The sequence below is a fragment of the Lepisosteus platostomus genome, chromosome 12, assembly GCF_059453375.1.
Source record: "Lepisosteus platostomus isolate fLepPlt1 chromosome 12, fLepPlt1.hap1, whole genome shotgun sequence".
NCBI lineage: Eukaryota > Metazoa > Chordata > Actinopteri > Semionotiformes > Lepisosteidae > Lepisosteus > Lepisosteus platostomus.
In genome coordinates, this window is record NC_142622.1 from 2139972 (window position 1) to 2165243 (window position 25272).

The 25272-nt window shown below is 38.7% G+C and overlaps 1 protein-coding gene and 1 long non-coding RNA gene across 17 annotated transcripts in view; one reads left to right on the forward strand and one right to left on the reverse strand.

The window, feature by feature from the left end:
- Positions 1–25272, forward strand: part of LOC148650842 (uncharacterized) — a 39971-nt gene that overhangs the window by 1339 nt on the left and 13360 nt on the right. For 2 of the 5 annotated variants that reach the window (XR_015925580.1, XR_015925581.1), the window contains exons 1-4: positions 294–642; positions 9039–9110; positions 14428–14644; positions 22649–22759. This is a non-coding gene — a long non-coding RNA (uncharacterized LOC148650842). Of the gene's footprint in view, positions 1–290; positions 643–9038; positions 9111–14427; positions 14645–22648; positions 22760–25272 lie in introns of those variants that run through there. The other 3 variants (XR_015925578.1, XR_015925579.1, XR_015925577.1) reach the window with 3 other exon arrangements.
- Positions 10842–25272, reverse strand: part of LOC148650843 (histone deacetylase 9-like) — a 180461-nt gene continuing 166030 nt past the window's right edge. For all 12 annotated transcript variants that reach the window (XM_088600425.1, XM_088600421.1, XM_088600416.1 and 9 more), the window contains 4 exons: positions 22637–22770; positions 16808–16892; positions 13323–13476; positions 10842–12582 (listed from right to left, as the gene is read on the reverse strand). In XM_088600425.1, coding sequence (XP_088456551.1) covers positions 12543–12582; positions 13323–13476; positions 16808–16892; positions 22637–22770 — 413 coding nt within the window. In that variant the 3' untranslated portion in view covers positions 10842–12542. The remainder of the gene's footprint in view (positions 12583–13322; positions 13477–16807; positions 16893–22636; positions 22771–25272) is intronic.

Genomic DNA, 25272 nt, shown 5'->3' on the forward strand with positions numbered 1-25272 from the left:
CAAACACCTGTTTTCGACGTTTCTTATTTTTATACATCCAGTATTGAGCTGAATATAATAGTTTGTTGCACTGGACGTACTTCAGGGTGACCGGCTCGGTATATTTTTCTTTTTAGTAACACGAACGAGAAAATATACACGAAATCGTTTACAAGGCCTGTAGTTTGACTTAAAATACAGATAAACACACAGTGTTTTCATTCACTTTTCTAGCAATATTCCTGCTTTTCCTTATAGATCGTGGTTGTTATTTTTTCACTATCAAAGATTAAGTAAGTATAGGATTAAGTGAGAGTTGCTATTGTTGGAGGATCTTGGCAAGTGAAAAGTTACGCAGGCACCTGAAGGAAACTTATTTTCACCAGATGTTAGTATTTTTGTTAAACGTCACGTGAAATGAACAGATGTGCAGCTTTAGTAGAGACACGCCTTCGAATGCATTGCAAGAGAAAAGTGGTTGAAATAAGATTTGGACATAAATCACTCTTATTCTAAAGAAGAGAAAGGTGAATTTTGTTGGAAGATGACGTTTGTTATATTTTGTTAATCAAGGATTTGTTCGAAGCGGCAAGAGAATCAGAATCAGATCTGTGGACAGGCTGAGGCTAATCGATTGCTTCTCAACGCGTCTGAATCTGAATGGTAAGAAGGAGAAAATACCGTTTTGACTTTTTCCTTTCGGTCATGAAAAGCTCAAGATGAAGACTGGCATTCAGCCTAAACTACATGACCGTCTTTTATAACCGATTATATATAATAATTCTGTACTATGTATATAATAAAGTCTACCATGTGTATTTTATGTCCTACGTGGAGTACGTATTTACTTACAGTACATATGAATTAGAATACAGACGCGACGTGCGCTCTAAGTGAGGTGGTGATGTGTCTTTGTATGTCTGCTTACGAGATTTATAGGCCTGATTTTCCAAGCTGGCAAACCCGAATTAAGCAGAGGAACATGGTAAATCGTTTTATAAACCTTTTTACTTGTGCTTAAATGTTATCATGTTATTGTTTATGCATTTTAAATTAATAAAGTCCCAACATGTATGGAATTATCATCACTGGTAGCCGTAGTTTTAGCAGCAACAGTATGAGAATTAATAGTAAGTGGGGTATTAATGGTGTTACTATTTCTCCCTGTTGCGGGTTTAGTGTACGGACAACATATTTAACAGGTTGTATAAAGACGTTTTTATATTATTATTTTTGTGTGATTTAATATTTTGTTTTGTGTACTATTGCACCGCGATTATGGCTTTATCGATGATGCGAGAATATCCCGAAGCTTTTTTCTCCGTCTAACTGAATACTTGTTAGATTTTCGCTAACTTCCGAAATCCAAAGGCAAATTGTATCTTTGTCAAGGTGAGTGCATTTCCGCTCCGTGACCGAGCACACGGAAACTGTGATCACCGTGAGGAAAATAGTCCAGGTCGGATTCAGCTCCGTTTATCACCCTCAGTCTAGATGTTTAAACATCTCTATGGAGAAAAAAGGAGAAATAAAAAACAAGTCCAATTGTCGTGTTTTTACATGTATTGAAAGTAAATCATTTAGTAAATCGCAATATTAAGAGTAACAAGTCAACCCATTTTACTTACATACTCCACAATAACACTTTATATTGAACTTTCCGCACTGGGCAACAGGTGGAATTCTTTTTATAAGTATTGATGGATATTGATATTTTGACACTAATATACAATGAAACGTATAACAATTTGATCAGCGTAAACAATTGCTATTAGTTTCAATAATCATTGGTCACGGTCTTTCATGCCTCTCAATAAATCTGAACAAAATCCGCCAAGTCATGAGTGGGATGAATAGTTTGCATTGACGTGTGTACTGTGTGCATATCCCCCTGAGTGGGGACGGTTGGGAACCTCAGGAGATAACCCTCAGCCTCTATTGCAGCCGGGCGAGCTTTCTGACAGGCGCGCAGGGAACTGAACAGTGCAAACTCTTGGATTTGATCAAAGGGCCGTTTGATTCTCCAGCAGAAATCGATTCCCACCCTTTCAAGTGACCGTGTCTCTGTTAATTTAAACTTCAGTCTTTTTTTTTTTCCTTAGGTGCACGTTGTCATGCTTGCCCGTTTATAGTCCTTGACAATTAAAACGAAATTCCATTGCAGGGGAATGTACCTTTTTCTCGGCCCTTTCATACACACACTCTGATACAGCGTGTACAGTTTAAATATGAAAGATAACGATATATTTTATATATGACTACATACTGTTGAATGTATTTTATAATAAACATAATCTTCCTGTGCTTTCGGAAACGCATTTGTTTTTGAAACAAATACAGCTACACTGTATTATTTTTTTATTGTTTACTGTGCCTCTTTGAACCCCCCAAAAATACTTTCCTTTTTTAAGGCTTCTGCGTGCGCCTGTGTTTGGAAGTGTGATATTTCCGAGTGGTTTACCGTATACTATTTAAAATATTTCACAATACGTTCTCCTTTATTTATAGTCAGAAAAAAGTGTTTATGGTTTTAAAAAAGCCATCCTTTGATGTTAAGGTTTAGGATTGAATGTATGAGGAGTCTCAAGGCACCCATTGGATTTGGACGTTCATCGGTGTGATTTATTACAAATGTCTCTTGCTCTGACACTTCCAGAGGGTCAACCCACCCCCCCAGCCTTTCAGCACTCACAACAGAGAAACCTGTTCGCTTCGCTGCTGAATACAGTTCAGCCTGCAGTGAGTGGCAAGGAAGGGTTAATCAGAGTGTAAAGGCACCATTACGTATATTTTAGTAAGCTAACTAACGTCAGGAGCGAGTGGCAGTATTAGTTGTCTGCGCGATCTGTCCAAGGATGAGAAGGGAAAAAAAAAACAAAGCCAGGGACCCATTTTCCAACCCCCCCTCCCCCGAATTAAGAAAACCATTTTTTTCTGACATAGGGACATAGGCTCATTAAATACCTGTCACAAATACAATTTGTTTACGTATTGCTTTAACAGAAAACTGGGTAATTGCGGCCGTTTTGTCCACGAGTCAAAAATCGGATTTTTTTTAATTGCAAACTGGGCTTGATCAGGCGGGCAGTTAGACGCGTGACAGATTCACGTCGACAGGTGTTTCTTCGTATTTGTACGTTTAAGCTTCGAAGTAGCCCAGACCACATTGTTTATTTTCCTTTGAAGGTTTAGCTAATACGAAGGTAAATCGAGTTTCTAATATAAAAGGTACGTGGCACAAATCAGATTACACGTTTTACAGTTTGCTCATTGATAAAATATCAAATACAGATGAAATACCTCGTTCACGTAAGGTCTGTACTTGTGGCGTGGGTAAAATATATTTGCAGTGTAGCGTTACCGCGAGCTGCTAAGGCTTGAGAGTGCACCTGTTTTAGAGGTACTGAAAGCAGAGAAGTCTGTAAAACAACACATTTAAAACAAAACACAGATTTTAATACAGGCCTAAACGTCATTCAGAATCGAAATGGAGGAGAAAATTATTTTGCGTTTGCCTACTTTCTGATTAATCACTTTATTTGATTTTTTTTATTTGTCCGAGTATATTATGTAAATCCATTTCCGCCTCCTAAAATTTAAACCTGAAGCCTTTACTTGGAACAAGTCTGGGGGGGATGTACTTTAATTGGAAAGGAATGCTGTTTTAAATGACACGCACTTGAGGTAATACTCTTGTTTTAAAACGGCCTTCTTACATCTATGCTCTTGAAACGTATCCTTTTGAAAATCAAACGGGCAGCAAAAAGAAATCTGTTGTTCGAGGAAACCTCAGTCTTCAGTGGGTCTAAATTCAAATGCAGGTGAATCATGGTTCACTTCAGACTTCAGAATTTTTCCTTAATTCGTTATGATTCGGTGTAGCAGCTGCATCGCGTTAAGCAGTAGTAGCTGTAACAGCAGAAGCAATAGAAGCAATATTGTTGCAGGTTCACATTTTAAGACAGTAAAGTAATTGTATGTGGACCGTCAGGGATATTTTTACGATAGTTCGTTTGTACCCTAGCTTTGAACAATTACCCTAACTAAAAGAGTAACTGGAGACGCTTTCTAATTTCTGCAACAAAGCGGTAAATTTAAGTGTTTCAATTTGCAGTGTATAGTAGGCATCAGACTTCATGTGCAAAACTTAAGTGTTTCAATTTGCAGTGTATAGTAGGCATCAGACTTCATGTGCAAAACGAGTGTGCTTTCTAAAAAAATCGATACATGTAATAACTCTTGCATTACTATTTTCAGTTCCTTATTGTGTGAACTATATGACAGATTATAATCTCCATTTTGTTTTCGTCGTCAAATAAATGTTCAAGTATAGATCTTTATTAAAAGAAAAATACTTTCTACAATTACCAACTCTGATTTTAAATAGTGGTTCATATTCTCGGTGAAACATAAGTACAAGGTTTTAAAACACACGTAACAGACAAGGCTGTGAGTAAAATGTAATCGTAACGTGTTATATTATTTTTTATAAAACACACAATACGCATTTACCAATGCGTAGCAAAACGTTATACTGAATAAGTATTGTTAGGAAATGTTTGCACCCCGCGGTTATTCTCCAAGTTATGGGAAAGTATCCACGGGGGATTAAAGGTATGTATCCTCATGGACCTCTTTCTGTTTTTGCTTAGCAGCTAACTGTAGCCCATTACCCATATTTAATAACGCTAGGCCTTCGCCACACCTGTATCCTGAACGCGTCCTGAGTACACAATTTATTGTACACCGAAGCTGGTAATTCTGCATCCTGACTCGGAGCATTCCCGAAATAATAATAATAATAATAAAAAAAAAAGAATCCTGTATCTAATAAGCCTCTCAAAACGTAAACGATTCTAGGGTAGTGGACGAGACACACACACACGAAAAAGAAAGAAGTGTAGTGTAACTCCGATGGTTGTGTATCCGATGCACTGACCTGTTTATCTGAGACTTGACCTAAGTGTGGTTCATCCAGACTGTCAATTGATCTTTAAACACACAGTTACGGGCTTGCATCCCACACGCACAAACAGAAATCAAACCCTGCTCTTCAAAGTTTGTTGTGAGGTCGTTTTTCACTGCAACAGTGATCCCCTCGTCTCTCCCTCGCCCTTCCGTTCTGGATACACGCTCTGAGTCCCGTAGGCTCGCTGTCGTTGAATTGCATCACCATCACAGAACTGGGGGAAAGCGTTTTTAATTTTTTTTATTTTAAAATAGTCGTAAAGACAATATACAACACACAGGTTTCATCTCCGTATAAAATGTAGAGCCAAAACATACAGCTGAGTGCCACTCTAATGACATGATCATGTAGTTTTGTAGTCGGAAGCAAAACACAACACACGCAAACGGAATAGAAACGAACAAAAGCTAAGCAAAGTGAAAAAACACATTGATGCACAATAGAGCTTTATCATAACAGTACAACAACTATAAATGTAATATAGTATGTGAGTACACAATTCAAAATGCCCGTTTGTGCCTTTTGCTACATGTAAGGAACTCTCACAGGAACATTTCTGTGGATATTTCAGAAATTTGCACACGGTCAACTTTAGGGTTTGAGGAATTAGAAATATCAAGTTCCCTAACGAAATCTGTGTAAGAAGGTATTGTTTAGCACACACTGAATATTTCACATTGATTCATTCAAAAATATTTAGTTGTACACAGAATGTCTAACTTTGTTGAAGTTCAATCATTTTGTCGCTCTGATTTGAGAACACAGTGACCTTATCTGGCTTCAGTGTAAGTGCTTCATAATAATTAATTTAATGCAGACTCTACTTTGTTACACTAGACATATCCCTGTCTATTAATTTTAATGATTACATTTTTATGTTTAAATGTACTGTACACATTGTGTCTGTCCTGCTTTCACAACTATGTCACAAAACCCTTCGTGTTTTTAATTCACACATGCCCAAATGGTAAGAGAATGAGCAGGTGAAACACTTCCCAAAAATGACCTACAAAGTTTACTTACAGATGTTCGCTTACCAATATTCGGAAGCGATGATGTTTATGGAATGAGTTTCACTTCTGATTAAACACCTATCAATCACTGATGGTGAGGAGTGCAGTCCTGAACAGGGGACGGTTATAATATGATAAAAAAGTAACCTTGTTAGAAAATGGTTAGACGATATAAGATGTATTTAATACTATTGTTCTTCTTATTAAAAAAAAACAATAATCATGATTTTCCTCAAATGGAGCTATTAGTCTGAGTTGCTGCGGATTATTTATTTATCAACCCAACACAAGGTCATCATCTTTTCTCTAACAGTTAAAAAGGCTTGTTTAATGGTTGATTATTTTAACACAGGCCAGAAAATGTATGTGAAGCAACATCACACTAATTCACTTTCTGCTTTGTATAACTTAAAACCTCAGTGCTGCGTGAGTCCTTGTGGACCAAGGTTAGCATCCTAATTCACAGAGGGGAGCCTTCAGCTGCAGGTGGACCAGCCAGAGTTGGTGTATAAATCTGATCAAGACTTGAGGCGTCTATCTCCATACGCATTCAAGGCGGTGAGACAGGAACTGTGGAGCGTGCTTTCTCCAGCTTGAAAACCCCTCACACTCTGAGGCCTGACCGCAACAAACCATCGACGTTTTGATACAGCTGAGTCTTGGGACCGAACTTTTTCCCTGCCTGGTTTCAATAGGCATTCAACAACAATTCGAGAACATATTTAGGAATTGACAGTTACTGTACTCTAGCCCCCACCCCCCAGTATATGTACTGTTAAAATGATTGTTTGGGTGAGTGCAGTTATCTCAAATGCGTGTTAGTAGATTATTTCTTTCTCTTAATGTCTCCATTTGTTCTAAATTTAATTCAGAATTTAGGTTTCTGTCATAGCTTAACCCATTTACAACAGACATCCAGTCCATTTTATCTGCTGCAAAATTGAATGAATGAATTTAACCTCATTTCTACTTTATTAGAAATAGAAGCAGCATATGTTTATCATGACTTAATGATATTCTGACAGAATTATGATTTCTTCCTGTTTTCTCAAGATTTCACATTGCCAAATAGGCACGAGTATATGGATGATAGAAAATGTCTAGAATATTTTAAATGGAGTAATAGTCATAGTGCCCTGATACTGTGACTGCCGGCTGCTGAGCTGGGCCTCAGGTTGGGTGAGGCATGTTCCCTCTGACCTGTCACACACATTTCTGCAAGAGCCAAGCCGCATGGGTGTTTAGCTGGTGAAAGGAAATTGTTTCAATTCTTATGCAATGATTGCTTGATGATAAGGAACTTGGCAAGGCATGGAGTTAGCCAATATTGCCAAAAACAGTTCACCTCATTTAATAGATCAATTAATTAGCATGCATTTCTGTATTGAAATGTAGTGGGAGCAGTTTTTTTGCTAACAAAAATAAAACTGATAATGTGTTATATCTCTTTCACTGCATAACTCATATTCCCTGGTCATTCACATCTGGAACAGACGTGCTGGAAGATTATGTGAGCCACACGAACACACATGGGATTTTACTGAAGAGGAGCTTTGCAATTAAAATGTATTTTAAAAATAATAATGCAGAGTTTGCTCAGCTCTACGTCTGCTCTCCATAAAAAAAAAATCAGTTCTTTTGTCCTGAGCTTCCATGATTCAGTATAAAACAAACATGCAGTGTTGCTCATCTACCTTGCGACAGTGACCTACCAAAAATAATACACTAATGTCAAATTATATAAATGAAGGAAAAAGAAATCTGTGAAGCTAATGGTTGCCTTAAAGCATTTGTTAGGGAGCTCCATTAGATTACCCTCATTAATATATCAAAGCGTAGTCAAATAGTTTAAATAAAATTGCACTCTTCGTTTAATTAAATGACCAATAAAGCAACATTTTAAATTTCATCAAAAGGACCCATACTGCAAATTTAGCTCTAGTTTTTTATTTTGTTAGGAGCTCTATTGAATAAAAAAAAAAAAAATCCATAATTTTGCATAATTGCATATTAATTCCGCTGTGGAAAGAAATAAAATGACAAAATGAAATGCACATGGGAAATCAGTCATGTAGTGCACACTAAAGATTCTTCTTTGAATTCTTTTTCAGTCTCACAACAACAGTTATGAGATAAGGGTGTCAAGCATACAGAGTCTCTTCTATCTTTTAAGTTTGCCATTACACAAGAAAACTGTCAATTGTTGCATGGACAATATTATTAATAAGAGAATAATTCAATATCACAACCACTTAACTAGACAAAATTAAAGAAGAGCTGTTATTCACAGGGCATGAGTACAACCTTTCCTACATGGGTGTACAACATTGCATTTCAAAGGTTTAGTATTCACAGTCACCCTTAAGGGTTAAAAATCTGACCTCTGGATCAAACATACAGTAGAAATAATGTGATGGCTGAAGGTGAGGGCATTTACTCCAGACTTTGAGTTGAATAAAAGACGTTGAGTAGCTAGCTATTGCTTTTAATAAAAACAACACGTTCAATTTAGTCACATCTGCTATTTTCGATCTGAGTCACTGTAAGTTTTAGAGCTATAAAAATACTTTAAAATAATAACGACAATCAATGGCACTTACTAAGAATATGAATAACCTAATGTGTTTTATACTAATCTGAATGAGCTGTATTTCACTCAACTCTGGAATATTAATCACCTGTAAAATGATTTTCAAGTACTAATTGCTAGTGTCCCTCATTCTTTACAAACTGCAGGACAAGGTGGCTTTTTGTACTGAAGCTTAAGTTTTCATCTTCCTTTTCAGTATGGCCAACCATATTAAATTAAATCAGACATCGCACACATTGAACTTCATTTTTATATTACGAGATATCTTGGCTTGGACTTGTAAGTATTGCAGTAACAATACATGCATCCAACTGTCACCCCTGTTGTGAATTACAATTATTAGGGTTAGTAATCTGTTACAATTGCATTGTTCAGAAGGATCTTGATGTTATCTGTTATTTACTACACACAAGGTATCTGCATTATTGCAACCTGCACCCGTGCTCCTGGTTTAATTATGCCCATTACTTTCCTTTCTCTGTGACAGGTTCATCTCAGGAAAGGTTTTTTGTAGCAAAGCTGCAGCAACTTCAGGGCACGAGCACGTCACTCTCAAAAGGTAAGTGGAACCTCAGCCTCTCTTATACCATGGCTTGCCACCAATATTTTGTCAACATACCTCCTTGAGCTCTTTTAGAACAAAAACTGGAATGACATTGTATTGTTTTTAAATAATCAGTTCTCCCTCAATTCAGTCCTTACAGCTGTTGACTATTAACATTTGCACACTAGTCATCTGTGCTGTTTTGTAGCTCATGCCCTTGTACTGAACGGTGCCCTATGTTTTGAATGGTGCACACTATGTTTTCACGATCAGTTGTCACATAAATAGATGTATCTTGTGACACAAATAAGCTGATTGACTGTTTTCACAGAACGAACTCATGGTTACTTAGTATATGAAAAGATAAAACCTAAAGGAATCCTTAGTCTCCTACTAGGCCATAAATAGGATGTTCATGAGAACTGCCTTTTGACAGGATCTAGAGGTAGAACTCTGGATCATCTGGATGTGGAAGGAGTAAAAAGTTAGCTGTAGCAGTCAACTCCCAGTGTTACAGAGGGTGCAGGTGTCCAGGATAGCCTTTAAATGTTCACTCTGTAGCAGAGTGCATTCGATAGTGTGCCTCTTCTCATTTTGCAACATTGTCGTTGAGTGCAGTGAGCAGCACAGATACTAGCAGGCTGTCCTTCCTCAGCCTGTTACTTGAGGCTGGGTTTTCACAGTTCTTGGACAGTGGGTATGCACGTATGTCACTGGATGCTACATACTGTACACACATAATGTTACACACTTTAGCTTCTGCGCTGACAGAGCTGATGGCCTATAATAACCAGTATGTTGAGACCAGGGAACACCTGTCTGCCCCTCTGATGTGATTCACGTGGATTCAGACTTTTGTCTCAGGCAGACATCAAAGCCCAAGTGAGACTCAAAACCATTAGGTCACTTTTGAGATGCCAGGGACTTTACTCGTTCCAGGTATTATCCTGTATGTCCAAATGTGGGAAGTACTTTTGTTATTTGAATGGAAGGTGCTCAAGATGACAGTATCCGTGCACTCCAGGAAAGACAAGAGAGCTGAGGCTTGCAAACAGGGAATTAATATCATTGAACTGCGGCATCTTTGACAAGTTATTTGAAACTTTTGCCTGGGACCACCTCTTCACATACATGTTCTATGACAGGTGTGGGCTGCAGTGTCCGCGATGTGTGAGCACCTTGCTGTCGTCTGTGAGCACTGAAAATGGAAGTACCCAGCATTAACACACTCATATCCTGGCAGTGCTGTTCATGGATCCAGTATAAACAGGGTGCAGTGACACTTGGGTGTCTGTTTACCACAGTGGAGTCTGTGTATGTCTGTACGTTTTTAGCCTCAAACCTCTTGCCCTAGGTTATAAGATGTTTTAGTACTTTCACATGTGCTGTATATAAAATATAAAATTATCTAAAACATAAACTGTGAACATTACAAACATAGATGGAGTGATAGCTTTATAGTCGAGGTACAGAATAACAAAAATAGCAAAACTGTTAAAAGAAGAAGGAACTAGCAGAGGTTCATTCCAGGCTGAAGAGTAATGTTTTGGCTGTTTCTGTGCTTCCTTCAGGTGTTTGTGCCTCTTTCTTTTCACTTTCCACGTAGAATAAACCGCTGTTCCTTCCTCTGCAGGCTGATACAGCTCCCACCTCAAAACTCGGCTAAAAGCATTTGTCTGAATGCATATTTAACAATTTCTCTACATCGACGCGTAACTGACTTTCACCTTTGATTAGAAACCTTCCTAAAGATCACTCAGTCTTCCTTTATTTCTGACATTTTATAGTCTACAGCTTTTGGCACTGGTAGACAAAATTAAATTTGCGCCTTTATTAGTTTTTCAAAGTTCTTTAGGGATAAAACACATTGCTCAATAGCATTGTTTACCTTTGGACGTTTAATTGTCGACACCCCCCCCCCCCCCCCCTCAGATATCACCTTTCATTATTTTATTATCTGAAACAGAACCCCTTCAGGAAAATGAAATGACTGACCTTATTGCATGCCCAAATGCCGAAAAAAAAAATGCCTGGCCGGATGACAAAAGAGAAATCTATAATTCCATTTGAATGAAATCTTTTCATCTTTGATTTACAGGTTTCAGTTGCCTTTAACTCAAACCATATTGTTCGATCTTTCATATCATCATAACCTTTGAGCAAAGCTTGTTCTAATTAAGGTTTCCTTCAAATTTCTGAATCGGGACACAATGCTCTTCGGCTGTGGTTTTAAGGCTGTACTTGAAAGCTGCTTAGTTAGAAAAAATATAATGAACATCAGTTGATCATAAATTACTCAGTAGTTAAAGTGTCACTAAATAGTTTATAATTCTCAGAGTTTTAACAGGAATTTGAGCTATTAAAGTATCTTATTCTTGTTAACCTAATTGCTTCTAATTATAATTTTATTGTTGAATTCCACTCTTAAAGCATTTCTTTTTGACTTTAGTAAACTTGAGGCTTATTTTCATTGACTATCATCTTCTTTGGAATTGTTCTTTGTTATTTTTAAATTTTATAACTGTAAAATAATTTTAATATTCTCTACCCAGGATGTGTTTTTTTTGGAAATGCTGCAATGTATTATTACAGATAATGTGCAGTAGTTTTAAAAAGAAATAAAAATCCCATCTTTTTAGTTTGTGCATACACATAAATTCCAATCTACGTGAAACATGAACTGAATATATTGTTTCGCTGCTATACACTGCACAAGTGTCCTGTTTTTAAGTAATTGAATAAAATGAGCGGATTCTCAAAGGAAAATATAATAGTGAAATTTTAAAATTTTATATTTTAAAGATTAAAACAGAATCAAAAAGTCAATGCAAATGTTTATGAAAGAAGTGCGTTGCTCAGTAGTTTTCTTAATTATGGCTCTGTTTGATTCCTCTGGTCTTGTAAATAGTAGTAAAATTAGAAAAAAAATAATGGATTGAAGGCAATAAGCAAAACTGACACACCTCAGTTGTACACAATAAAAAATGTCTTGACCCCACAAAATGATTTTTGCTCTTTTTTTATAATTATAAAACACTGGGCGCGTTTTCCCAAAATGCAATATTGCTTGATAAAAAAAAGAGCCGCTGGGGAAAAAATACCATTTAAAATAGGGCTTGGCAAAAAGACGAATGTAGCTCCTTTGAAATGGTAACAAAAAAAAAGTCTGGGGTAACGAAGTGTCAGTATTATTCTGCACTGTAGGTCATAGTCGTAATTAAAACAGACTCAAGGCATGAGGGTACAGTATGGCATCTTTAAATTAAGAAAATCTAAGCCCTCCTTTCATACATGTCCAAGGAACAAGTGAAATGAGTCCTATGCACCCCATGTTTATGGGCCATCTGACGTGCGCCACCCAAGCAGCAGACAAGACATGTCTCAGGGTGCCCTGAGGGGTTACACAATGAAGTCACATACAGGAAATATCTTGGAAGACTTGGCACTTCACAGAGCGGGTTCCTCTTCCATTGGCTCAGCTGCAGTTCTGTAAAAATAAACAGGCAATCAGAATACGGCGCAAGAGTACACAATGACATTGTAGAGTTTCATGGATAATCAAAGCTGATTTTTCACTTCTGTGTGATGTTTATTTGCGTTATCCAGTTGTCCATAAATAGAGGTTCTTTCACAGGAAGTATAAACAGAATGTCAAGTGGAAAAACAGTTTAAGTCCAAAGCAATGATTTCAAATGTTCCTGTTTACATTATGGCATGTTTGAATATCTGTATATTTGAGTTAAAGTTATGGTTTAAAAAAAGATCCCCTTTCTGAGGAAAGAGAAAGGAAAGAGCCAAGGCAGAGAATGTAAACGATTTTACTTTCATGGTAGTTCAGGCTGTTTCACTGTGAAATCAAACACCCACTTATCCGACATGCATCTACAGCACATGTGGACAGGGGCAGTGTGCATCTGAAACTCATATCTTTTGAACGCAAAGTAGCAGGCCATACATTTTTGAATACAGTTGCAGTATAAAAGTCATCTTGCTCTGGTTTTCTGCAGTTTCCTGTGTGAAGACTTTTTGTAAACCCGAGCTTTTTTGTGTCTTGCAGTAAACACGGGTGTAACAGACCACACAGAGAATTGTGAGAATGAGAGAAGTCTTCGCACCCGAGACATTTTTCCCAAGTAGATCAACTCTGACGTTTTGCCTGAGGCCTGTGCAAAGTCATTAAATAAGAATAGCAGCCAAATGAACACGGACTGGTTTGCAACTTCTTACCTGCCTTCTCGTCCTTCGCCAGACTGGTCTACATCAACAGACAGTAAAGACATCGCTGTCACAGCGTCTGTTTCTTCTTTGTCGGACTTCTGGAGCTCCGAAAGAGAGAGGTCCACAGCTGAAGAACATTTCTCGATTGATTTCCAGTACTTGCCTGAAAGACATGCTGAAAATTAATATATAATAACACCAGAAAAATGACGGTTTTCCTTAATTACCCTACAGATGCACGTATTTGGATAAACACAGGCACAGATTTTGAACTCTACGAATATTTCAGACAGTAAATTGAAATAAGAAAATGACCCAAATAGCCTTACCCATCTGTTACTGAAAGAGCGTTGTTGCAGGCAAAGGGAAATACCGTACGTGGCCAAGTCTGAAATAAGAGCTGCTTTTTCTGGGGCTGCACAGAGCAATAGACAATTTCGAGTGGGGTCGCTCGAACATTATTGTGGGCTGTGGGTTGTGGGAGTGTGGAAAGAGCTACCCTGCCGTGTTGACGAAGCCGATGCCCTGATCCTCCAGTCAGGACTTGGTGTACCATTTTACTCAAAGGACTGTGGAAGTGTGGAACAAGCTACTCTGTCATGTTGCTGAAAGCCAACATCCTTTCTTCTTTCGAGAAACAGCTGGATGAGATTGTGAGACTGATCAAGCAACTGCTAGCTACCAAACGTTCTTGTTGGGCGAAATGGTTTCTCTCCTGATTTGTGACCCGTCATCTATTGTTATTGGTACGGTCCTCACTTTATTTGGAGAAGGTCCTATTTTGTTGAAACTTGAACAGAACTTCTTAAGCTCTGTTATATGGGATTACTCTCTCTGTGACAGAATCTGTTAGAGTCTTTCTAGAAAGCCTTGGAACATGAGAGCAGATGAACGTAATAACGTTACCACAGAGAGCAGTTCATTCGGCCCATCTGGTCTATTTTGTAGTTCGTGACTCATTGATCCAAAGATCTCTTGAATGGAGCCATGGTATCAGCTTCAGCGACATGGCTGGGTAGTCTGTTCCTCAGCAACAACCACTTAATGCATGGCCACATGTGCTCAATGTGGTGCCAATTTCCACCCTGGCTCCTTTTCCATCTCTGTGTTGCAGAGCCAGATGGACCTACGGCACCATCTTCCCTAGGAAAACCGCTCCATCTGGACGGAAGAGAGACCACTGGCATAACTAAGCAGCAGTCCCTCCAGGACCTATGGGAGGGAGGAGGAAGCTGTTGAAGTTGCTTTGCAACAGGAGGACTTGTTGACTGTCTGGCCTGCCTGCAGTCCTGAACCACGCCACGTATAGCTGACACCTGCCACTGGGAAAGGTGAGGAGACATTTGTAATTGTTTGCACGTCTGTAATGGAATGACCTACCTGTACATTGTGTGTACATTGGCTCTGGGTCTCCAAGACCCACATGCAAAGATGGATTCTGTCTTCTGTTCAATCAAGAGATCATTCTGTTGTCAGTCTTAAGTAGAACGCATTCGTTTCTTGGAAATGTCACGCTAACATCTACCAATATCAACTGTACTCCTAGATTTCACCTTGAATCCCCTGTTTGTGGTATGGTTGTCTGCAGACTGAGGCCTTTTCTGCTCTTATAGGATGAGATAATGTATTTCACACACCTAACTGAATCTAACAAACTTTCTAGTTGTAAAGGTCAGATGTGTAAATTGTAATTCATAAAATCTGTTTAATGTATTCAAAAACAAAAGGCATCATGATTCATGAAATAAGTATTTTAGGTGTGGTGTTTGTGCGGAGTGAGTCATTATCCCATACAAAGCACAGGCTGAATTATTAAGTGTGTATTTCATAGTATTACAATAATAATATGAATTTATTAATATAATATTATTAATTTAATGAATAATATACATAATGAAATTAATCTATTGATTCAGAAAGCAGTTATCCAAAAAAGTGTGACAGAATTAAAACAAATTAATAATTTACAACAATTACTAATAATTTAGTAATTAATAATTACATGGATATAGAGGTCAAGAAGGTAAACTAGTGCAACAGAGCTGAGCAGAATGAAATCATGAAGTCTCATATTCAGGAGGTAAGGCAGCAGCTCTCTGTAGTCCCAAGAGCAGAGCTCCAGCAGTGTCATGGCACTCTAGATGTGATATCATGCATCCCTTGTCTAGTTAACACCCAGTGAATACACTTTTCAGTGAAAAATGAACCGTAGAAGGGAGCAGAATCACAGTTTAAATGCAAGCTGATTGGATATAATGCTGACAAAGTAGTGTCACGCTGCACAATCGAATTTCATAATGAATTATATGAAAGTCTTTGTCCGAACAATACCGTGAATCAGAACACTTGGACACATTAAGGAGTCAGAAACATACAGCAGCACACCTTTAAACTGCGTTCGTTCGCTGTGCAGTTTCTGAGCCTCTAGCCTGTCAACAAAGTCTTAATGAAGTTTGGTTTCCACAATGGGGAAGGAACCAGGCAGCTCTGTCCTCCTTTCCAACCTCGACCATCTACAAAGATCCCTACGAACGTCCTCACCAGGCAGAGGTTTTGCTGGGAAGGCAGGAACACCCTCCCTGTACATATCCATTTGTGCAAATACTGTGCAAGTGCCTGAGGAATCAAAGATGTTCAGTTGGTAACAGAGGTTTATTTTCTGTGTGTACATGTGAGTACATCATAATTGTCATTGTGCCAGAGAAGCTGGATGACAGTGTGGGCTGCACAAATTGAAATCGCATTCCTGTTATACGCCTTTGCTCCAGGTCTCACTGAAACCAGAATGACTTCTTATTCACAGCGCCTGGAATTCAAAGGTTTGTGTTACTGAACACAGTTCACAGGAAATGTGGTTTCCTGTCATAAACTATTAGGTTGAATCCACTCATAAACAGTGCTCACAGAAGGCGTTTTGATTAACTTGTTTTTGTCAATAATCGGTTTACGTCTCGTTCTTTTTTCACTGATTTAGGGTCATTTTGGATGGGCAGAAGTAGTTATTATTAGAGATCATTATTTTTGACGTAAATCGACAACAGAGAAAATGAAGGACAAATAAGAGGTTCCCTTATATAAGCCTGCAGTGGACAAGCCTGTTCTTAGGAGAAAGAACAGGGAAAATGAACAGGACCTGACCTGCAAGGTTGTCTGCCTGGTGTACTGTCAACTCACCACCATTCATCAGCGTTTTTAAAGGACCAGGAACGAGTCGGCACACCGAGCAATCTCAAACTGTAGCCCAGCATCTGATCTGGCGGGGTCATTCATTATCCTACTAATTAAAATAGCGGGTCTGTAATCTGAGTTGGGTCAGTAAATCTTTACCTCTCAGGAGGAGGTTGACAGGTGAGCCAGAGTCCTGATCTTTGCTGGGAAAATGGTGTCAACCAGGCTAGCCCCAGAGATCAGCAACAGTAACAGTAACGTTTAAAACAATAAGATGTCCAACAATGAAACAATGAAATGATGTCCAAACAAAAACAGAAACTCACGTTGAATCTCTATTGTCTTTGCAATAGAGGAGACAGCATTGGCGTTTGGTTTTGAGCGAAGAACTTTCTCTGGGAGGGCTTCCAGCTGCAAGAACAGATACCATTACCTCAGATAACATTATGAAAGGTGGAGTGTAACTTAAGTAAATATATTAAAAATGTGGATTTGTTTTCTTTTTCTCCTTACATTCTTTGAGTGTGAGAGAAAAATACTTGACAGAAGTATTTGAAACTAAAACATGTCGCTCTTCACAGAATGTGCTGTAAAAGTTTTTTTTAATATGCTACACAGCGATTCTTCTCACCTCTGGGTTCTATCATTTATTTATTTTTCTCAGTTTGTGTCTACAAAGGAAGGCAGCAGGGCTCATGGGGAACATAAGTCATTCTTTATCGAAAGTACAAGTGCTAGCACTACCTAATAAAAGAGGTGAACATCAAATTTCAGTTTTCTAAAAAAACACTGGTATAGAAAAATACAGATCACATTTTGGCACTGTGCTTTCCTTGCTCATACATCCAATATTCTATCATACAGTACATACACAGCGGATCATAGTTTAGGTCAGTACTTACATCAGCCCTCATGTCCTTAATTTATAAATAAACCTGCCTTACCTGTTTAAAACACTTGTGATCCATGCAAAAATAAATAATGTAGTTTACAGCCGTATGAGTTAGAAATAAATAGCTTTTTGTGCTTTTTCATAGTGTATAAAAAAAGCCATAATGCTTTCTTGATTTCCTCTTAGCGTATGAGATAAGGAAGGCAGTCCCACTGTGAGGCACAGTAAGTTCAGGCAAAGTGTCCCTGGTTTCAGTGTAAAACTTATTATGCAACACTTGAAAATCAATTGGAACTTTGTTAGGACAGCTGTGTAAATTCTAGAGTTCTTCTTATGGAGCTGATAGAAGTGGTATGATGTCAATTTCCAGCATTTCTGAAAATCTTTCATATGTATATTTATGTAGCTGGTGCCATTTTTGTTGTAAATTTAATCTGTTTGGGTTTGAGAAAGTATGTCTGGTGTAACGCTAGGCAATTTACATCTCCTGGCTCTCTGGCTCTCTTTATAGAGCGATTTTAATTTGAGGTGAAGCCAACCATGGATACGAAACAGGAAGAAGAAAGCCTGTTGCAGTTTAAGGGACACCTTTAACCTGGCCCTCGGCACCCACTGCCAGCAGAGTGCTGTCCTCTCCTCTGTAGGAATTAGCTGGAAGTGACACCCCCTCCCCTCCTCTCAGGGGGTGAGTCCCTGGCAGGCTGGAGGCTTCTGGTTTAATTAACTTGAGGATCCAGAGGGGCTGGTGCCATGTGGCCAAGGAGTGACATTTATTTGAAAGGAAGAATTGATGTGTTGTTCTTAACTATTACAATGAATCTCTTCTTCCTTCCCTAGTGTGCCTGGTCTTTTAATTTGGGCTAATTCAGGCTAATCCCTTAGCACATCAGGAGGTGGGGGACGGTCCATCACCCTGGGTTGTCAGCTCTGGTCCCTGTGTTTTCACATCTTATTTAGAGACCTGCGTTCATTAAAACTGGGATTTTCAATCAAGGCGACATTCAATTTAAAGTCCAGAGCAGAGCCCTGCACTGGAGATAAAGATAAGCCCACCTGGAATGAGAGCAAATCACTGCGGTGTTGCTGAATGTGTGAGGAAGCATTTAACAGCGGACAGTGATTGCCTCTTAACATACTGTACTGTGCTGCTTAGGCAGAGTATCCAAAACACTGAACCAGGAACTTTCTGAGACACTGGCAAGCTCAAATTATTATATGTATGAGAAGATTTACGAAACATTTTTTTAAGAATAAAATTAGGGATTTCTATTTTATGTCCAGGAAAAAACAGCAAAAGAAATGAAGCCTATATACTGTATTTGAGTTAGTACAGGACAGGCAAACAACACAGGAATGTAAACGTCTACTTAAAATCCCTCATTTTGAAATTGCTTTAATAAGAAGTGACTGTGTTCTAAGAAGTGTTGTTGAATCAATGCTGCACGTGGAGTTTCTAATTATATGTAAAAGAACAGGCTTTTCTGAGTAAAGAAACAACAGAATTTGCTATCAGCTTACAAAATGCACATCAAACATCTGATTATATCACACCCAGAATATTCTTTACCCGTTTACACTAACAAAGTGTCATTGGATGCACATTTTACAGGAATATTTAGAAAATACTAGGGAAAGTATCTCAGTATGTAACTCCATAGACATAAATGTACTGTGACTATTTCAAGGTCCATTAATGCTAGCAAATGACTGCACTTCAGATGTCTGGTGAGATAGTTTTATTGTTGTCCAAGAAAAAGCTGACTAAGGACTAATAATTTGATTCTGCTTCAAGACAAACAATTAGGGTATCAAGTGCCACGTGCTACAAAGCTGTAACATCTTTTCCATTATTACAATACAGCCATATTCTTACAGCTGTCAGCTTTGTGTCAATTTTCTGCAGCTTTTCTATCAAAATTACAAAGACCATAACCTGAGTATTCTCTGCAGTCCCAAGGAAGTATCTGTACAATTCAATAGATAACTCTAACTTTAAAAAAGCTATACTGCTATTTCATTGCATTATGAATAATTAGTCTTAGAAATCATGGCATTGTTGTATTGACAGCTAGTGGCCAAGAAAAACAAAGAAAAAGAAATAGTGCCTGAAAAAAAAACTGCAAGCTGTTTATGAATTCTAATCCCCCGCACATGAATAAATACATCTGACAAACTGCAGAGTGCTCAAACAAAGCCTTTGCTGACCTTTCTAATTTGAGTTCAGTCAAATTTGCAGTGTATCCTAGCCAAAGTAAATCTTGCCCAGCTATAGACCAAAGCTCTACCACCTACAATTATTTGTAAAGCTGAAGTACTAGATAATTAGTGATAATTATCCTATTAATCATGTTGAAGAAATGGCTTTGATGGGGAACATATCTGTAATTATAACTGTTGAGTCTGAGATGTTTATTTAGGCAGTTTTATGGTCTTTTATTGCAGATCAATAGGATAGGTAGCTGCCTGGCTCTGCAGAGGATCATTCCACTACAGAACGTCTCAGAATCTCCTAATATAAAATGATAACCTCAAAACATAAAAAGTAAAGACCGAAGCATCGAAACTGTTAATGAATTGAGACAATTATTGTTTGTCCAGTTCTCATTCAAAATTTGACCACAAGTATGTTTGCAAATGAACTCAACAAAAAGTTGGCAGATGTATTAGAGCTTGAACATCATTAATTCATCTCCATTAATGCTTTTATATTACAGATAGTAGAGAGGAAAACCATACACTTCGAAGTGATGCTTCTGTGTTGGTTTCTAAAGGCGAAGGAACCATTCTGCTCTGCTCTGCCCAAAGGCCATGTGTGCTTATAGAAGAATTTTGAAACTGAACTGAAACAGAAGTATTTCTCCTCTCAGAAAAAAACCCAACTAAATGACTTTAGTGTTTTGTTTTTTAATACTAACACAAAATGTTGCCTGATCAGTTATTGCCCAACTGTTACCAACAGCCCTTTTTTTTGCTGTCATTGCTCTAGTTTTGTTTCCACATCTTGTACAAAAGTTGTTTCTCGCAGATTTGGACAAACACTGAGTTTTGTTACCTTTAATGGTCACGCACTGTCAAATTAACTCGTGCCTGGAACTCAAATTAATCTCAACTCTGTAGTCTACACCAGACTAGATCAGTCCTGTGTCAAAGGTGATTGGCTGTGAATGCTCATTCCATCCTTCTGTTGACCGTACAGACGTTATACACCCTATGTTTTCTTTAGCCTGTTATTTGTCACTTCTTGTTTATTGGTGACTTGTTGCCCTTTGTGGTTTGTACAGTCCTTCCTCCCCTGTGTCTGAGCTCTTCCAATTGACTGCATCATCACATCGCTGCGATTTATGCAGCAACTGAGACTGAGTGTGCATATTTACTGCATCGCGTTTCCAGTGTGATGTGTTAAGGTGTTGTTTAAAGTGTAGCTCTTTTAGGTAAATTAATTTTAATCTGTTTTGTGTCAGCGGGTACAGCTTAAACTGGACTGTTTATAGCTCTTTTGTCTGCTGCATACACATTTTTCAGTGCAACCAAATGATACCAAAAACGTAAATGAATTGTGCGACACGTTTGCTTATTTTCACCTGTGTATTTTGGTTGATTATTAGGTCCAGTGATTGTGGCTGGGCTTTATTTTTTGACTTGGCACCGCCAACTGACTTGGATCAAGGTGCACTTATTCGGGAAGTTCAATAATTCACTTATTCGGGAAGCTCAATAATTTTGCTTTTCTGATTAAATGGAATGCAGCCTCTGTATTTAAAAGCCTTTTAGAAATGAAAGCCCAGCAGAGGAGACAACCCCGGTCTCTTACCCCTGACCCAGCTTCCTGTCTAGGACTAAACACAGGTCATTAACCCTTCCTTGCCCGCTCTCACTCAGGCAATCGAGCTGTCCCTAGATCTGCCTGACAAGGTGAGGGCGGTGGAGGGACAGACTGGTCCCCACGGCTACGATCTCATTGCTCAGCCAAGAGCTTTGCTCCTGTGCAGCGACCCCCCGAGAAGGAGGCATGGTGCGGCTTGTGAGTTTACGGAGTAAAAATGTTTCTGTGTTGATTTAAAGCCTCTCGTTAGCCGTCATTTTGCAGTAAAACTGTCTCATTCAGATGGTCAGAAAATATCTTTTACATCTCAAAGACTGGTGTCAACCAACCGTACCATGATTGAAAGGGAAGGAAATGTAATCTTGCAATTAAACTTTTTAACACCTTATCCTTTAACAAATATTCCTTTTTCCAAATATTAGGGAAAATCCAAATGTTTGCAAAGCATGAGGCTATAGGATATATCATGTTTGTTTTAATAATACTGTTGGGACGGTGTATTTAAAGCCTCTCTCTAGCACAGTTGTTACTAGATATGAGGTATTATTAGAGTTTGGGGTTTCATTGGACTAAATACAGAGTATATAGTTATTCCCTACAAGAGTACAACAAACCACCTCATGAATACATGCTCAGAAATACACAGTTGTAGATATGGAGATGTAGAAAGTCTGAAAGTTTCTTGGCTTGCTTAATTTTAGCGTGAAACTAACAAGAGTAAGTGACCTGGGGGACAATGCCATTGTTTATTGTGCAGCCCGATGAACAGACCATGTCGGCATGCGAGGCACTTTGCTGAAAATCCTGGGGTATCGATTGCTATTTGTAACTTGCCAAATCCAAACCATTGCCCAAACTCGGTGATGCTTACGAGCTTAAATTGAGCAGATCCCTTCTTGCGATAAACAGTCTCCAATGATTATTACTGCAATGTGTTGTCTAGCTTGGAGTATTTCTTTCTGTGGCTGAAAACTTCGCGATGTGCAGTACATTGCGACAGGTTTGCCCCACTTATTGCAGTATTACAGTATGGGCTTCAAGAAGCAGCCCGGATGAACAATGGGAGGGCCGTACAGCTCCTTCCATTGGTGCCTTAGGAGTCAGATATTAACCCAGTAGAGCATGTAGCAACTGTTTGGTCAGAGACTTTAGACAAACTTTTCGTGTCCACTTTTGATCACAGGGGTAGTACAGTACCAGATTGCACTTTCATGTATAAGCGTTCTTTGTGTAAGCATGGAGATCACGGAATTGACCAGTACAAGCAACATGGCACTCAGTTGCATTGTGTGGAGCCTTTCATTCTCTTTCACTCCACTGTGGATGTAAACCACAGCGATATTTATCGTTATTGTTATTAATATCTCACTGCGGCCCGCTGCAGTGCACGCTGGCACCGAGCCAGGCCTGACTTCAGCGCTGTGACTCATCCTCTTTTACCTCATTTCCCAGCAGGGCGTTCACACAGGCCTCTGACGCATCGCAGATGGCGGTAAGATCGTGTCCACCTTCCAGCGCCAGGATCACCCGTCCGCCTGCCAGCTCCATCAGCTGTTTCGTCAGGTGACCAAAACCTTAACCGCAGTGGGGAAAAAAAAAATGAAGTCTCCTGTAGGGTTTATTGTTTGAGAGATTGAACGGAGCCCAGCTTACTGTGGCATTTTTTTTCCCCACAGGGATTTTTTTTTTTAATGGCCCCAGTACGTTTATGTGTTTAAGTCAGCAGAGCTATAAACAAGAACAGAGTCATCTGTGATACAAAAACAACAGCTAGCCCTTTCGTTTGGCTTATGGGTTTGGTGTCCTGAATGCAGTTCAGTTCAATATTGCACTTTGCACATGACTTTCTTTTATGCCTATGAGTCACCTTAAATGCACAGATACAGCCGCGCATCATACAAACATTCTTGACACCAGGGACTAAAAAGGAAGTGTTTATCGATACGTGCTGCCCAAGATATTTTTGTTTATGAGCCCGTAGATATTTACTGTATGTGAAAAGTCAACCAAAAAAAACAAAGTTAAAAGAAACATTATCTAATAGTATTTCAGAGCTGATGCTGATGTGTGTTGAGGAATGGTACTGACTGCCTCTGAAGCAGACTGTACCTACTCATCGCATGCAAGCTCATCAGGCAACCAGACCATGAGATCATGCAGCAGTGATTTGCTGAGCAATCATTTACGATATTAAGACGCCCCCTCTTCCCAAAAAATACCCCCCAAAATATCTGTGTGCATGCAGCCCCTTTTGTTTTAATCCTGGGAGTTTAAAACATTGCATAAATACTAACTAGTGGTGAAAATATTTTAGCACCGTGTTTCTACTACACTGTAGTTTAAATGTGTATGCAGTCTATTTGTGTTCTTAAGTACTCTGTGCTTTATTTAGATTATTTTTATACGGTTAACAAATTCAAAACACGAACAAAACGTATACAGAACATCCCAATACAATGTTATAAAAGTAGTGTGCAAAAATAAGCTGCTTTGATGTGATTATCTGGCGTTTTATAAAATCCAGCGACCCCTTCTCCCCTAGGGCACCACATTATTGGTGATCCTACTGTAATTATAGAAATTAAATGAAAAAAGTGTAATTTCCATCTGCATACTGTAATTCCCATGTCTTTTGAGTTCACATAAGTATAATATGCCAAGCTGAACTGCTAATCCACTGCTGATACTGACTGAGCTGTCAACGGGGAGCAGGGGGGTTAGTTCCCACACTTCTGCCTCTCTGTGTTTGACTGAGACCTTACCTGGACTAGTGCTGATTTGTAAGGGGGTTTCTACTGTACCTGATCATTGTCTGTCCTCAGCCTGTTTTACACTGTGTAGATCTAGAGACCGATTTATACTGTATCTTTAGAAGCCAGTCTATTAGTAAGTAAGCAAATAAGCAAATTGGCAATTTATATTAATCGAATTCAACTCAGCTCTTTTTGCTCTTAAACTCCTTAATATATAATTTAACTTCCAAAATACAGATGGTTTTTCGTGCCAAAGATCCTGCTTTTTTTTCTTCCCGAAATTCCTCGTCGTCAGCCGACGAGAGCCATTAGGGACCTATTACCTACTGTATTGGGGAAGGAGTGTTCATTTCTTCATACCTCTTTGAGGGTGCGTTTTACAGTAGGAGCCCTTTTGATGGATCTGCAGCACTGAAGGAATGTGCTGTTTCCCTGTGAGGACACTTGTGATGTTAAATGCTTCCAGATGAGGCCAACGTTTCATGCATTTTGAATCTAAACAGTCAAGCAATCGGAGACGTTGCAACAGGAGGTGAAAAGTGCCATCGAAATGACAGGAGCGCAGATGGAAATTGGACGCATGGGATTAAGAAATAAAAAAAACAACAACCAACGAAACAGGTTGAGTGGAAGAGCTCCTCCAGAAGCAGTGACTCACTTGCTTGATTCTCCATATTCAGGAGACACGCACAACCTCCGAGTCTTAGTGTTTAATGTTTCACATCTAAGGCGTGTTTCAAGCTAGGAAAGAACTTGCAATGCGCTGAGAAAGGATCGGCAAGATCATTATTGAATAGCTAGATTCAGTTTAGATACAATGGCAATTAAATGTTCTTTTTCCTAAACAAGCTGTCATCACTTGTAGTTTTCCATCAGAACAACTGATAGAAGAAACTAGTTTGGCACAAATCAAGCTGATAGTTTTGCATTCCTCTGCATTATTTCATGACAGTTTTGGTGACTGAATATTTTCCTTTGATTCAAATATTCTCAGAACATGCTGCCAACTCTGCACCAAGCTGATCTGTGCTTTATCCCTGTGGTTGCATTGTGACTAAGTGATTGATACACATTGATACCATTCCAACAACTGTATCCAGAATTAACTAGGTCAGGTGTCTCGCAATATTGTGACATACTGTTCAATATGCCCCATATACAAACTCCACCAGTGTTTGCTTGAAACATGAAACTAGTGCCTCACCAAGATGTTATTAAGCTATAAAACTTAACTGTAACTATAAAAGCTATCTTTGAAATTTGATTTTTTTCAAATAGATTGTATCAAATTCGATAAACAGTCTTAGTTTTAGGTTTAAAGAC